Below are 15408 nucleotides of genomic sequence, written 5' to 3'. Positions count from 1 at the left end.
AGGACCCTTGTTGGTGTAAAAGAATTCTAATTTAATTTTTTTCTAAACCTTTTTTTGTGTTTAAAAAAATAATTTTTTTTTATCGCAAGATGTCTACATTAAATTTTAAAGAGACCAAGCTTATACTGCTGTAGTAGTAGTGGCATGTGATTCAAGAAAGTGTATGAGCTTATGCAGCATCAGCCAAAAAAAAAAAAAAAAAAACACACACCATTCCCTCCAAATGCCCGTCCAGTTCCTCCTTAAATTTATTTAACCTATCAACTTCCACAACGACAGATGCAAGTTTGTTCCAGCAATTAACCACCCGCTGGCTAAAGGCAAATTTCCGCACATCTATTCTACATCTGTCTTTTCTTATTTTTAATTTATGCCCCCTTAGGTTTGTAATCTGAACAAGTGGAAGGATCCCATCAGAATTCAGCGTGCTCAACACATTCAAGGCCTTATACACCTCAATCAGATCACCGCGCAGGTGCCTAGTCTCCAGCCATTGTAATTTTCAGAACTTAAGCCTCTCTTGGTAAGAGGATCCCTTCATTCCCCTCACCAATCTTGTTGCCCTTCTCTGTACACGCTCAAGCAAATCTACATCCTTCCTAAAATGAGGCCTCCAGACCTGTACGCAGTACACAAGGCGTGGCCTGACCACTGCCTTATACAGAGGGACAATCACCTCCTTTTCCCTGCTAGCAAAATTCCTATATATCATTGACAAAACCCCATGACCTGCCCTGGCAGCACTGCTCAGAAAACTTCATATCTGACTGCACAATTACTCCCAGGTCTTTTTCATTTTTTACCACCTTAAGTGTAGAACCACACAGTTGATATGTTTCTCTGGGGTTACTTCTACCCACATGCAGTACTTTGCATTTGTCAAGGTTAAACTTCAGTTGTCACTTCTTAGCCCATCTGCCAAAATTTTCTAGATCCTGTTGCAGTAGCACACTGCCATTACTGTCATTAACAACCCTGCCAACCTTTGTATCATCTGCAAACTTTGACAATTAGCCTGATATACCTTCATCAATATCATTGATAAATATAAAAACAACAGAGGACCCAACACTGAACCCTGTGAGACTCTACTAATAACAGTAGTCCATGAAGGGCAGCATCCACTGATTAGCACCCTCTGTCTTCTCCCACTCAACCATCCTTTTATCCATTGTAGCAACTTACCCTTAATACCATTCTGCTCCAATTTGTACAATAGTCTTCCATGCACAACAGTGTCAAAAGCTTTCCTGAAATCCAAATATATGATATCAAAATTATTTTTTATATCCAGTTCCTTTGTAACCACATCATACTATCCTATCAAATTTGTCAGACAAGACTTTCCCTTAACAAACCCATGCTGTGTCTGAATTATTGCTGCAGTCTTGTCTAGATGATCCTGCAATGCATCTTTAACCAGTGACTCCATTATTTTACCTGGAACAGAAGTTAAACTAACTGGTCTGTAATTACTGGTGTCACCCTTCGATCCCCTTTGTGAATTGGGGATACATTTTCCATGGGGCTCCCTGAGTCCAAGGATACTCTCATAATTATGGCTAAAGGTTTGCTTAGTTGCTTTGCTGCCTACTTTAATATAACTGGATAGATCCCATCTACCCCAGGTGCCTTTCTTATGTTTAACTTCAACAATTTCTCCTCCACTTTGCTCTCAGTTATTACAAAATCATTAAGCACTCATTATGCATTCCCTCTTATCGTGTCTGGGCAGAACTGCAGACAATTTCAAATTTAACCCTGACTCAAGACTTTTTTGCAACATTGATCTGTACTTGTTAAGAAAATCTGCAGATCTCCTATGTCATTGGCACCAACATGTACAACAATATCACCTTTTGTGCCCTTAAAATATGATATATGCTTTACAACGTGATCAACTTTTACCCCTGGCAGACATACCCTGATTCTGTTCCATCTACCCTTTTTACACAATATATTCCCTGTCTCCCCGACAATAGAGTCACCAACAATAACTAGTTATTTTGGGACCAGCGCATTCTGCTCTGGAGATCGCCACTGTGTTGCCTGATGACCAGGAGTGAGTTCTGGCATTGAGTTGGGCAGCTGAGAGCTTGACGGGCCCCTCATATTAATTTATTCAAGGGCATCAACCCTATACCTCAAGCTCTCATACACGCCCAGTAGAACGCTGAGTTGATGCCTAATTTCTAGACACTCTCTGCACCTGGCACACACAAAGACACTCTCCTTGGCTAGATCATGTTCTGTTCCAGAGAGTTTGGCTATCATTTCACAAGTTCCACATTTTTTTATGCTGTGATGTGTTGGAGAATCGCCCCCATCAGTTCTCCCCTGAGTCACAGCACTCTTGCCACTTTGTGCCTGTTGCTTTGCTGCTCTAGACTTTGTAATGTTTAGCTATACATGAACTAATCAATGGTATTAATATTTCTATAATAAGGGATCTATTATCAATGTTGACAATGTCAATATTGCCTTATTACAGATATATATATATATTTTTTTTTATGTAAACCCCAAACACGAGAGGTATTAGAACCTATAGTACTTAGTACCGTGCTTGGGTTGGAGGTTGAGAAGACGAAAGAAGATATTTGTTGACATTGGACTTGAACTTTGGTAGACTGTAATTTTCAGGAAATACGAATGAAGGAAGGTTGTTCCAGAAAATGGCAGTTGAATAAATAAATGAGGAAGATGAAAAGTTGGTTCTGTGGGTTTGAAGTTGGACAATAAATGGATGTTGGCTGGTGGCAGCACGTGTTCGGACTGTTTTGAAAGAGAGAGAGAGCGGGAATTATAAAAGCCAATTCAGAAGAACAGTGCCCATGGAAGTATCTGTAGAAGAGGCATGCAGCAGAAACGGTAAGTTTATGAGACAGCGAATGGAGAGACTCTGTTAGAGATGAATCATTTATTAACCTAACTACCCTCTTCTGAATGGAATCAAGAAGCCTGAGAGAGGTTTTGGGGACACCACCCCAGATGTTTAAAAAATATTCCATGGCAGTGCAGATTTGCGATTTATACAGAGTAAGCAGCTGTTTGGAAAAAAAGTAACGTCGACAGCGAAAGAGAAAACCAAGTTTTTTAGATGCAGAGGAAGCAATATTTGTAATGTGCTTGTGCTAAGAGAGATTAGAAGTCAGGTTAATCCCAAAAGAGATATATAATTTTGCCTAGAAATCTGGAGTGTCACCAAAGATAAGCATAGGAGCAGAAGAATCATCCATTTTGCGAGATATAAGACAAGACTGAGTTTTAGAAGGGTTGAAATCAACTAAGTTGTCTTTGCCCCACTGGAGAATTACCTGAAAATCGGTATTTAAGGAAGTGGTAGCAGATTTTCGAGAAGTTGAAGCTGATTGAGCAGGGCAAGGTTTCTCAAAATGGAAAGTGGAATGCAATGTGCTATCATCAGCAAAACTATGGATAGGATTTCCAGTCAATGGAAGAAGGTCATTAATATACAAGAGGAAAGGAGTGGGGGAAAGGACTGAACCTTGGGGGGACACCGGCATTAGTGGAGAAGTTAGAAGACAGAGAGCCATCTACCATCACCCTCAGTGAGCGATCAGAGAGAAAACTGGATAACCAATTACTAAAAACAGTTGGCAAACCATAAGATGGAAGCTTGTTTAGAAGACCTTTATGCCAAAAACGATCGAAAGCCTTTGACATGTCAAGAGCAACTACTTGTGTTTCACCGAACCTTTTCAATGAATTAGTACATAAATAGGTAACATGAGCCAGAATCTCACCAGTGGATCGACACTGATGGAATCCATACTGGCAATCATTGATCAGACGGAAGGTAGTAGTAGAAGTGCCTGGTAAGACTGATTTGAATCATTTTATAATTCCATTAAATTTTGCACACCATCCCATAGCCAAATGTAAAAATTAAAGTACAGGGTTGTTACAATCTATGAGCATACAGATTAATCATGTATATATAGTATTATGTATTTTATTACAATCTATGCATGTGTATAGATTGTGTATTTTATCTCACAAAATACAATAATATTCTTGTTCTGTCTAATATTCTATCATTGCAAATTTCAATGGCTTTATATAGCTATCCTGGAGGATTAACAGAAAATTCACTCCCAATCATGGCTATGAGGGAATTGTATGCTGCATTTTGTAGTTCACAGATATATCAATAAAGCTTATATTTATTTATTTGTGTTTTAACATCTGACAGAATAAAACTTGTTGGTATTAGTATTGGCATATGCTGCAAGAAAGCAAATTTATAAAGCATTAACCAAAATAAAAAAAAAAAAACTTCCCACATAACCACTCCATCCTCTCCAATAATTTATCTGCTTCTTCCTTGAATTTATTCAAATTACCCACTTGCACAACAACAGATGGAAGTTTGATCCAACAATCAACTACAACGACGAGGCTACTAGTGACGGTCGTGTTCCAAGCCGCTAAGTGGATTTTTCTCATTTATTGATTTGAAATTGTTTTTCTAAAACTTTTGATTTAAATTTAGTAGTATAACATTATTTTGTGATTTTTTGATTACTTTGGTGTATTTATTCTTTACTCGGCCTTGTAAAAGTATCGGTAAGGGTTTCCACGTGTTCGTAACTACCGTTAGTAACTTTCCCGCCATTGTGATACCGTACTAGATATACCGTAGGTTATATACCGTACTAGATAGCGTTAGTTGAACTTCGTTAGCAGTTAAATTGTACGTTTAAATAAATACATATAACGACTTAGATTACAAACGTAATATAATTAATAACATAACATAATTAATTAATAAATTAATAGAATCACGACTCAGACCAGAGCAGCAAAGCAAAAGGCTCAAGCTAATGGAAGTGCTGTGGCTCAGAGCAGAACTGAGGGGGGCAGTTGTCCTCTGACTCACAGCCTTATAAAATGCACTGTTTGCTTGATGTTTGCAGAGCAATCGGGTACGGGACATGATACTGCCAAGGGGGATGTCTTTGTGTGTGCGTGCGATGCAAGGAGTGTATCGATATCAGGCAACAACTCGGCGTTCTTATGGGCCTATATGAGAGCTTGAAGGACAGGGTGGATGCCCTCGAAGAAACTAAATTGAGGGGCCCATCAAGCTCTCAGCTGCCCACATCAACGCCAGAGCTTGCACTTGCGCTTCGCGTGACACAGAGACAACCTCCAAGGCAGAATGCGCTGGTCCCGAAGGAACTAGTAGTTGTTGGTGACTCTATTGTCAGGGAAACGGGGAACATGCTTTGTAAAAAAGATAGGTGGAACAGGACCAGGGTATGTCTGCCAGGGGCAAAGGTTGATGACGTTGTAGAGCGAATATCATCTTTTAAGGGCACAAAAGGTGATATAGTTGTAAACGTTGGCACTAATAATATTAAGAGTAGGAGACCGGCAGAATTATTTAACAAGTACAGGTCACTGTTGAACAAAAGCCGAGAATTAGGGTTGAATTTGAAAGTGTCTGCAATTCTGCCCAGACACGATAGGAGGGAGTATATGATGAGAGCCTTGTCGATCAATTCGGCCCTGGAAAGATTGTGCAAGGCTCAAGGGGTAGAATTTTTTTCAGCCTGGACTGTACTTGTTAACAGGAGGGATTGCTTCTACAGGGATGGGATACACTTAAATAGAAAGGGTGCAAGAATATTTGCTGATGCTATCGAGGCAGTGTTAGGTGGGTCGGAAAACTGCTAGCTTGGGGGGAGACAAAGACCAATAGATTGACAGTAGCCACTGGCAGAGGTGAAAGAGATTCTTGCACTGCTTCTATTAGAATGAGCAGAAGCCTGAAAAACAAGATGCATGGTATTTCAGAGACTGCTGGGAGCCATTGCCGTACAAGTAAACACATGGGTTGTGTTAGGGTAGCTAAGAATAGAAACAGGTGCAGGTATACTTGCGTGTACACCAATGCTAGGAGTTTAGTAAATAAATTTGATGAATTTGAGGTATTGCTCAAAACATCGAAGGCAGATATTGTTGGGATATCAGAGACGTGGTGTCACACAGATATAAGGGATGCGGAACTGCAATTTGGGGAGTACAACGTCTACAGAAAGGATAGACAGGATAGGAAGGGGGGAGGTGTTATGCTATTAGTTAAGAAACACATAAAAACCAAGGAAGTGAAGCCAGTCGACATCGCTGGACAGTGCAGTGTGGAGTCAGTTTGGTGTGACATAAACATTGGGAGATCAAAATTGAGAGTAGGAGTGTGCTATAGGCCTAATGACTCTGATGAGTATAATAAGATATTGTACAGGGAAATAGAGTGGGCCAGTAAATCAGAGTGTCTTATAATGGGAGATTTTAATTTCCCAGATATTGACTGGATTTTGGGGGCTGGTTACTCACACACTAGCAGGGCTTTTGTGGATTTATTGGATGATTGTTTTCTACATCAGCATGTTCGGGAGGCAACTAGAGGGAGTAATACTCTTGATTTGATTATCAGCAGTGATTCTTCATGCATTAAGAATCTGCAGATAAATGAACCACTAGGTGGCAGTGATCACAGTGTGCTGAAGTGGGATTTACTCAAAGAGGTAACTACCATTAGGGGTAAAGGGAAGGGTTATTGCTTCCGTAAAGGCGACTACGATGGACTGAGACAGTATTTAAATTCTATACAGTGGGACCAACTGATGATGTTACCAACAGCAAATTCAAAATGGGAAGCATTCAAAGAACTTATCTTGGAAGCTACTAGGCTTTACATACCAACTAAGAAATATTGTTCAAGGTTTAGGCCAAAATGGATGTCAGATGAACTAATGAGGCATATGGCAGAGAAGAAAAATGCATGGGATACATACAAATTAACACATGACACAGAAGCCTATGATAGATACAAGTTGATATGCAACCAAGTTACAAAGGAGGTTAGGCAGGCGAAGGCAGATTACGAGAAATCCTTGGCAAGGGATGCAAAGAAAAACAGCAAAGAGTTCTTTACTTATGTAAACTCTAGAAGGAAGGGGATGAATCAGATTGGTCCACTTGATATTGATGGGTCAAGTGTTGATGATCCTGCTCAGGTAGCTAACAAACTAAATGAATATTTTGCATCGACATTCACACATGAGGTATTCAGCGAGGGGAATGCCAGAGGTGTATTCAACTCTAGCAGTAAGCTACAGAATCTTGAAATAACTGGGAGTAAAGTGGAGGAGAAACTGTTGAAGATAAACACAAGAAAGGCACCCGGGGTGGATGGGATCTATCCAGTTATATTAAAGGAGGCAGCAAAGGAAGTAAGCAAACCCTTAGCCATAATTATGAGAGCTTCCTTGGACTCAGGGGAGGTACCCATAGACTGGAAATGTGCAAATGTGACCCCAATTCACAAAGGAGGATCAAAGGCTGACACAAGTAATTATAGACCTGTGAGCTTAACTTCTGTTCCAGGAAAATTAATGGAGGCACTGGTTAAAGAAGCACTGCAGGATCATTTAGACAAGACTTCAGTTATAGCTCAGACACAGCATGGTTTTGTTAAGGGGAAGTCTTGCCTGACCAACTTGATTGGATACTATGATGCAGTCACAAAAGAACTGGATGCAGGGAATAACTTTGATATTATATACTTGGATCTTAGAAAGGCTTTTGATACTGTTGCACATGGAAGACTGCTACATAAATTGGAGCAGTGTGACATTGGAGGCAAATTGCTGCTCTGGATAAAGGGGTGGTTGAGGGGGAGAAGACAGAGAGTGGTAATCAATGGGCACTGCTCATCGTGGACTGATGTTATTAGTGGAGTCCCTCAGGGCTCAGTGTTGGGTCCATTATTCTTTTCTGTATTTATAAATGATATTGATGATGGTATATCGGGCTTAATGTCCAAGTTTGCAGACGATACAAAGGTTGGCAGGGTTGTCAAGGACACTACTGACACTATGCTGCTGCAACAGGATCTGGAAAGGTTGAGCAGATGGGCTGAGAGGTGGCAAATGAAGTTTAACATTGACAAATGTAAAGTACTACACATGGGAAACAGCAACCCCAGAGCAACGTATCAACTCTGTGGTACAACACTGACAGTGGTAGAGAATGAAAGGGACTTGGGGGTGGTTGTGCAGGCAGATATGAAGTTCTCTGAGCAGTGCAGATGGGCTGCAAGAGTAGCTCATGGAGTATTGTCAATGATATACAGGAATTTTTCCAGCAGGGATAAGGAGGTGATTATTCCATTGTATAAGGCGATGGTCAGGCCACACCTAGAGTACTGTATACAGGTCTGGAGGCCTCATTTCAAGAAGGATGTAGAGCTGCTGGAACGAGTACAGAGAAGGGCAACAAGATTAGTGAATGGAACAAAGGGGTGCTCTTACGAAGAAAGGCTTAAGTTTTGCAAATTACAGTGTCTGGAGACTAGGCACCAGCGAGGTGATCTGATAGAGGTGTATAAAGCCTTGAATGGTTTAAGCATTCTCAATGCTGATGGGATTCTTCCTCTAGCTCAGAAAAATCACCTGAGAGGGCATAAATTCAAATTGAGGAAAGACAGATGTAGGATAGACGTGCGGAAATTTGCCTTTAGCCAGCGGGTGGTTGGTTGGTGGAACAGACTTCCATCCTTTGTGGTGGAGGTTGATAGCCTAAATAAGTTTAAGGCTCAGCTGGACAGGTATTTTGAACGAACAGAGGGGTGAAGTGGAAGTGGTTTTTTTTTTTTTTTTTTGGCTGATGCTACATAAGCTTGCTTTCTTGCATCAAATGCCTCTACTAATGCTAATGCTAACATGCTGGCTGCAGGCAAACTTCCACACATCTATCCCGCAACCAACCTTACTGCAAACTATCCTGCAACCAACCTCATTTGTCACTACTAATACTGCACACGAGGGGCACAAATTCAATTTGAGGAAGGATGGCTGCAGAACAGGTGTGCGGAAGTTTGCCATCAACCACTGGATGGTTGATTGTTGGAACAAACGTTCCAACTGTTGAAAAAAAAAGATTGTGCAAGGCTCAAGGGGTAGAATTTTTTTTCAGCCTGGTCTGTAGTTGTTAACAGGAGAGATTGCTTCTACATGGATAGGATACACTTAAATAGAAAGGGTGCAAGAATATTTGCTGATGCTATCGAGGCAGTGTTAGGTGGGTCAGAAAACTGCTAGCTTGGGGGGGGTACAAGGACTAATAGATTAACAGTAGCCACTGGCAGAGGTGAAAGTGATTCTTGCACTGCTTCTATTGGAATGATCAGCAGCGTGGAAAATAAGATGCAGGATATTTCAGAGACTGCTGGGAATTATTGCGGTACAAGTAAACACATGGGTTGTGTTAGGGTAGCTAAGAAAAAGAACAGGTGCATGTATACTTGTGTGTACACCAATGTTAGGAGTTTGGTAAATAAACTGGATGAATTTGAGGTATTGCTCAAAGCATCAAAGGCGGATATTGTTGGGATATCAGAGACGTAGTGTCACACAGATATAAGTAATGCGGAACTGGAATTTGGGGAATACAATGTGTATAGAAAGGACAGACAGGATAGGAAGGGAGGAGGGGTTATGCTATTAATTAAAAAATACAAAATCCAAGGAAATGAAGCCAGACAACATCGCTGGACAGTGCAGTGTCGAGTCAGTTTGGTGTGACATAAGCACTGGGAGATCAAAATTGGGAGTAGGAGTGTGCTATAGGCCTAATGACTCTGATGAGTATAATAATAAACTGTACAGGGAAATAGAGTGGGACAGTAAATCAAAGTCTTATAATGGGGGATTTTAATTTCCCAGATATTAACTGGAATTTGTGGGTTGGTCACTCACATACTAGCAAGGCTTTTGTGGATTTATTGGATGATTATTTTCTACATCAGCATGTTCGGGAGACAAATAGAGGGAGTAATACTCTTGATTCAATTATCAGTAGTGATTCTTCATGCATTAAGAATCTGCAGATAGGGGAACCACTAGGTGGCAGTGATCACAGTGTGCTGAAGTGGGATTTACTCAAAGAGGTAACTGCCATCAGGGGTAAAGGGAAGGGTTATTGCTTTCATAAATATGACTACGTTGGTCTGAGACAGTATTTAAATTCTATACAGTGGGACCAACTGATGATGTTACCAACAGCAAATTCAAAATGGAAAGCATTCAAAGAACTTATCTTGGAAGCTACTAGGCTTTACATATCAACTAAGAAATATTGTTCATGGTTTAGGCCTAAATGGATGTCAGATGAACTAATGAGACATATGACAGAGAAGAAAAATGCTTGGGATACATATAAATTAACACGTGACACAGAAGCCTATGATAGATATAAGTTGATCTGTAACCAAGTTACAAAGAAGGTTAGGCAGGCGAAGGCAGATTACGAGAAATCTTTGGCAAAGGATGCAAAGAAAAACAGTAAAGAGTTCTTTTCTTATGTAAACTCTAGAGGGAAGGGGATGACTCAGATTGGTTCACTTGATATAGATGGTTCAACTGTTGATGATCCTGCTCAGGTAGCTAACAAACTAAATGAATATTTTGCATCGACATTCACACATGAGGAGTTATTCAGTGATGGGAATGCCAGAGGTGTATTCATCTCTGGCAGTAAGCTAGATAATCTTGTAATAACTGAGAGTAAAGTGGAGGAGAAATTGTTCAATATAACCACAAGAAAGGCACCTGGGGGGGATGGGATCTATCCAGTTATATTAAAAGAGGCAGCAAAGGAAGTAAGCAAACCCTTAGCCGTAATTATGACAGATTCCTTGGACTCAGGGGAGGTACCCATAGACTGGAGATGTGCAAATGTGACCCCAATTCACAAAGGAGGATCAAAGGCTGGCACAAGTAATTATAGACCTGTGAGTTTAACTTCTGTTCCAGGAAAATTAATGGAGGCACTGGTTAAAGAAGCTCTGCAAGATCATCTAGACAAGACTTCAGTTATAGCTCGGACACAGCACGGTTTTGTTAAGGGGAAGTCTTGCCTGACCAATTTGATTGGATACTATGATGCAGACACAAAAGAACTCCATGCAGGGAATAACTTTGATATTATATACTTGGATCTTAGAAAGGCTTTTGACACTGTTGCACATGGAAGACTGCTGCACAAATTGGAGCAGACTGGCACTGGAGGCAAATTGCTGCTATGGATAAAGGGGTGGTTGAGGGGGAGAAGACAGAGAGTGGTAATCAATGGACACTGCTCATTGTGGACTAATGTTATTAGTGGAGTCCCTCAGGGTTCAGTGTTGGGTCCATTATTGTTTTCTGTATTTATAAATAATATTGATGACGGTATATGAAGCTTAATGTCCAAGTTTGCAGACGATACAAAAGTTGGCAGGATTGTTAAGGACACTTAACACTAACGCTATGCTGCTGCAGCAGGAGGATCTGGAAAGGTTGAGCAGATGGGCTGAGAGGTGGCAAATGAAGTTTTAACAAATGTAAAGTACTACCTATGGGAAACAGCAACCCCCAGACCAACGTATCAACTCTGTGGTACTACACTGTCAGTGGTAGAGAATGAAAATGACCTGGGGGTAATTGTGCAGGCAGATATGAAATTCTTTGAGCAGTGCTGACGGGCAGCAAGAGTAGCTCATGGTTTCTTATCAATGATATACAGGAATTTTTCTAGAAGGGATAAGGAGGTGATTATTCCCTTGTATAAGGCAATGGTGAGGCCACACCTTGAGCACTGCATACAGGTCTGGAGGCCTCATTTCAAGAAGGATATAGAGCTGCCGGAATGAGTACTGAGAAAGGCAACAAGGTTAGTGAATGGAACAAAGGGTTGCTCTTTTGAAGAAAGGCTTAAGTTTTGCAAATTACAGTGTCTGGAGGCTAGGCACTGGTGAGGTGATTTGATAGAGGTGTATAAAGCCTTGAATGGTTTGAGCATGCTTAATGCTGATGGGATTCTGCCTCTTGCTCAGAATAATCACTTAAGAGGGCATAAATTTAAATTGAGTAAAAGACAGATGTATGATAGATGTGTGGAAATTTGCCTTTAGCCAGCGGGTAGTTGGTTGGTGGAACAGACTTCCATCCCTTGTTGTGGAAGTTGATAGCCTAAATAAATTTAAGGCTCAGCTGGACAGGTATTTTGAACGAGTGGAGGGGGTGAAGTGGAAGTTTTTTTTTTTTTTTTTTTTTTTCTTTCTCTGGCTGATGCTGCATAAGCTTGCTTTCTTGCATTATATGCCTCTACTAATGCTAAACTTCCATCTGTTGTTGTGGAAGTGGATAGTTTAAATAAATTCAAGGAAAAACTAGACAAACTACTGGAGGGGATATAGAAAGGTGAAGTGCGAATTTTTTTTTTTTCTGCTGTCTTCTTGCATTATTTGTCACTACTAATACTGCACACGAGGGGCACAAATTCAAATCGAGGAAGGTTGGCTGGAGGACAGATATGTGGAAATTTGCCTTCAACCAGTGGGTGGTTGATTGTTGGAACAAGTTTTTTTTTTGGTAGTTGTTGGCGCATCAGCTTCTGTGGCCATAATGCACCTCCCAAGGTTTTTGCAGTACTTTGATCCAAGCCCGAGACGGGATTCAAACCCGCGAACTTTGGGTTTCCAGGCAGGCACTTTACCCACGCGGCTAGCCTGGTCGGCATTGGAACAACCGTCCATCTGTTGTTGTGGAAGTGGATAGTTTGAATAAATTCAAGGAAAAACTAGTCAAACTGCTGGAGGGGATATAAAAGGGTGAAGTGGGAATTTTTTTTCGTCTGCTGTCTTCTTGCATCATTTGTCACTACTAATACTGCACACGAGGGGCACAAATTCAAACTGAGAAAGGTTGGCTGCACGACAGATGTTCGGAAGTTTGCTTTCAACCAGATGTGCAGAAGTTTGCCTTCAACCAGTGGGTGGTTGATTGTTGGAACAAACTTCCATCTGTTGTTGTGGAAGTAGATAGTTTGAATAAATTCAAGGATAAACTAGACAAACTACTGGAGGGGATATAGAAAGGTGAAGTGGGAATTTTTTTCGTCTGCTGTCTTCTTGCATCATTTGTCACTACTAATACTGCACACGAGGGGTACAAATTCAAATCGAGGAAGGTTGGCTGCAGGACAGATATGTGGAAGTTTGCCTTCAACCAGTGGGTGGTTCATTGCTGGAACAAACTTCCAACTGTTGTTGTGGAAGTGGGTAGTTGGAATAAATTCAAAAAGAACTGCATACACTGCTGGATGGGGTGAATGGCTGATGCAGGAATTTTTGCTTTCTTGAATCATCTGCCATCGACACTAATATGGTGGAGTTACCCTTGTCACTCATTTAGAGAAGTCTTAGTTTGAATCCCTACTACCAGGAGACTACAATATTTCTTAAATGCCTTTTCACTGGAAGCTGTAATTAGCCAGTCTCACGTCAAAAGAGTCATCCCAATTATTCAAAGTTTTTAAAATCACACACCATACAAATCAGCCTAAAAACACATATTTATATAAGCACAATCTACAATAAAGACTATATAGCATACCACCAGAACTGGAACTCTAAGAAAGTTTTTAAAGGTATTCAAAAAAGAGTTTTACATACATATAAAACTCTTTTTAACATCAAGAGATATTAATCTGAAAAAAAAAAAATAAATAAAATATATATATATATATATATATATATATATATATATATATATATATAGAACTATCAGAGAGGTGACGTTAGTCATCTGTCCATCCACTCTAACAATGTCAACTTCCATCTGGTGCTGGAAGTTTGTTCCAACAATCAATTACTCTCTGGGTGAAGGCAAATTTTTGCACATTTCTCCTGCAACCACCCTTTTTCATTTTAAGTTTATGGTCCCTTACGTGTGTTGTTTGAGAAAGAGAGAGGATGCACCAACATTTAGCTTACTCATTCCATTCAAAGGCTTAAACATATGTCAGATCCCCTCGCAGTTGCCATAAGTTCCATGCACTGCAATTTTTAGAACTAGTCTTTCATGGTAAGAATACCCTTTTGTATCCTTGACTAATCTCATTGCTCTTCTCTGCACTTGTTCCAATAGTTCCACATTCTTCTTAAATTTAAGCTTCCAGATCTGTATGGTACTCAACATGCAGCCTAGCCATCTTTATACAATAGGATAATCACCTCCTTGTAACTGAATATGAAGAAGGCCTACATATCATTATAGTTTGTGAATGATTAGCATAAAATTTGTTTATGTTTTAAATGCATATATCCTTGTAACCAAATTTTCAATCAAGCACAATTAATATTTAATACTATCTAACACATTTTACTTATATTTTTTGGTAAACTTCGTAATCTAATTTCCTTAGGTAGAGATTACTGTTTTATTTTTAATGAATAATAGGAAGAATTCTCACTATCAGATTTATTGCTGATACTTAATTTTGCACTAGTATGTAATATTCAAGAATAACATGTGCACACATATATAGACTATTACTCGTGTGGGAAAAAAACTCATAACCATAGTTAACAAATTGTTTTTTCTGTTTAAAAAATAACGAAGCACTTACCTTTTATATGATTTTCTAGGGTAAATAAATACAAAAATAGGGATGAAAATGTTCGATACAAAATTCTTTTTAACATTATGCTTTTTTATAAAGCTAATATGCCTTTTCAGACGATTTGACAGTAAATCAATGCAAAATTTCAATGGTCAATTTTAAAATATAGCCATGATGTACACTGAACAACCAAATAAACGACACTCTTATCAACCCTCTGCATATTGCTTTTCAGCATCACAACACTTCTGTCGGCTGCTACTCATATGGTAGTCGTGGTAAAAAGTGATTGGCGGCGCAATAAGGGGCGGTTTTTGAACAGTGATGAGATCCTCTAATTTTTTCCGTCCATTCTAGTTCTAACACGTAATGTTTACATTAAGAGTGTGCTGATTCATGTTTCATTTTTCGAAGCATGGCAAATTAGATAATTTCTATCACCCAACACCACAACTACACTTTGATTGTAAATTAATTCCGCCAACTGTTGTGACGTCGCATTTCAAGCCCATTATGTTAAGTGTAGAGGTCACTCCATTTCTCTAGGATTAATGAAAGTAATGTATGTGCAATAATGGTGTATTTTTCAAAGTTTCCTCTCTTTTTTAATGTTTTTATTAATGCGTCAACTCGACTAAGGTTATGGAGTGTTACTGCGGTGTGTCGATAAACTGTGTTTGTGTGTTTACTATAGTAGGTTTGCCTGTTTTCCTGGATAAAAAAAAAAAACCTGAATTTCACAGCGGTTAGGGAAGAAGAATAATATAGACAAGTTAAAACAACAATATTCCGGTTTAATGTCAAAATTAAGCGCGAATCTCTTGGTATGTTTGGAATCATAGACAAGGTAGAAGAGACTTCGGTTTACACTTTTTAGCAAAAGCAGCCAGGGCACCTCGCGAAAGCTTTGCTGAAATGATGAAAAGCAAAGCT

At 39.7% G+C, this 15408-nt stretch overlaps 1 protein-coding gene across 1 annotated transcript in view; it reads right to left on the bottom strand.

The window, feature by feature from the left end:
• The window catches only part of P58IPK (dnaJ homolog subfamily C member P58IPK), a 156130-nt gene extending 141189 nt beyond the window's left edge, over nt 1-14941 (bottom strand). The window contains exon 1 of the mRNA XM_090385370.1: nt 14482-14941. Coding sequence (XP_090241496.1) covers nt 14482-14557 — 76 coding nt within the window. The 5' untranslated portion in view covers nt 14558-14941. The remainder of the gene's footprint in view (nt 1-14481) is intronic.
• Nucleotides 14942-15408: the final 467 nt, after the last annotated feature.

Source organism: Mastigoproctus giganteus, chromosome 1 (assembly GCF_048544385.1).
Source record: "Mastigoproctus giganteus isolate SK-2022 chromosome 1, ASM4854438v1, whole genome shotgun sequence".
Classification (NCBI taxonomy): Eukaryota; Metazoa; Arthropoda; class Arachnida; order Uropygi; family Thelyphonidae; genus Mastigoproctus; species Mastigoproctus giganteus.
Note: the sequence above shows the minus strand (reverse complement) of the source record. Positions and strands in the feature narration are given on the sequence as shown.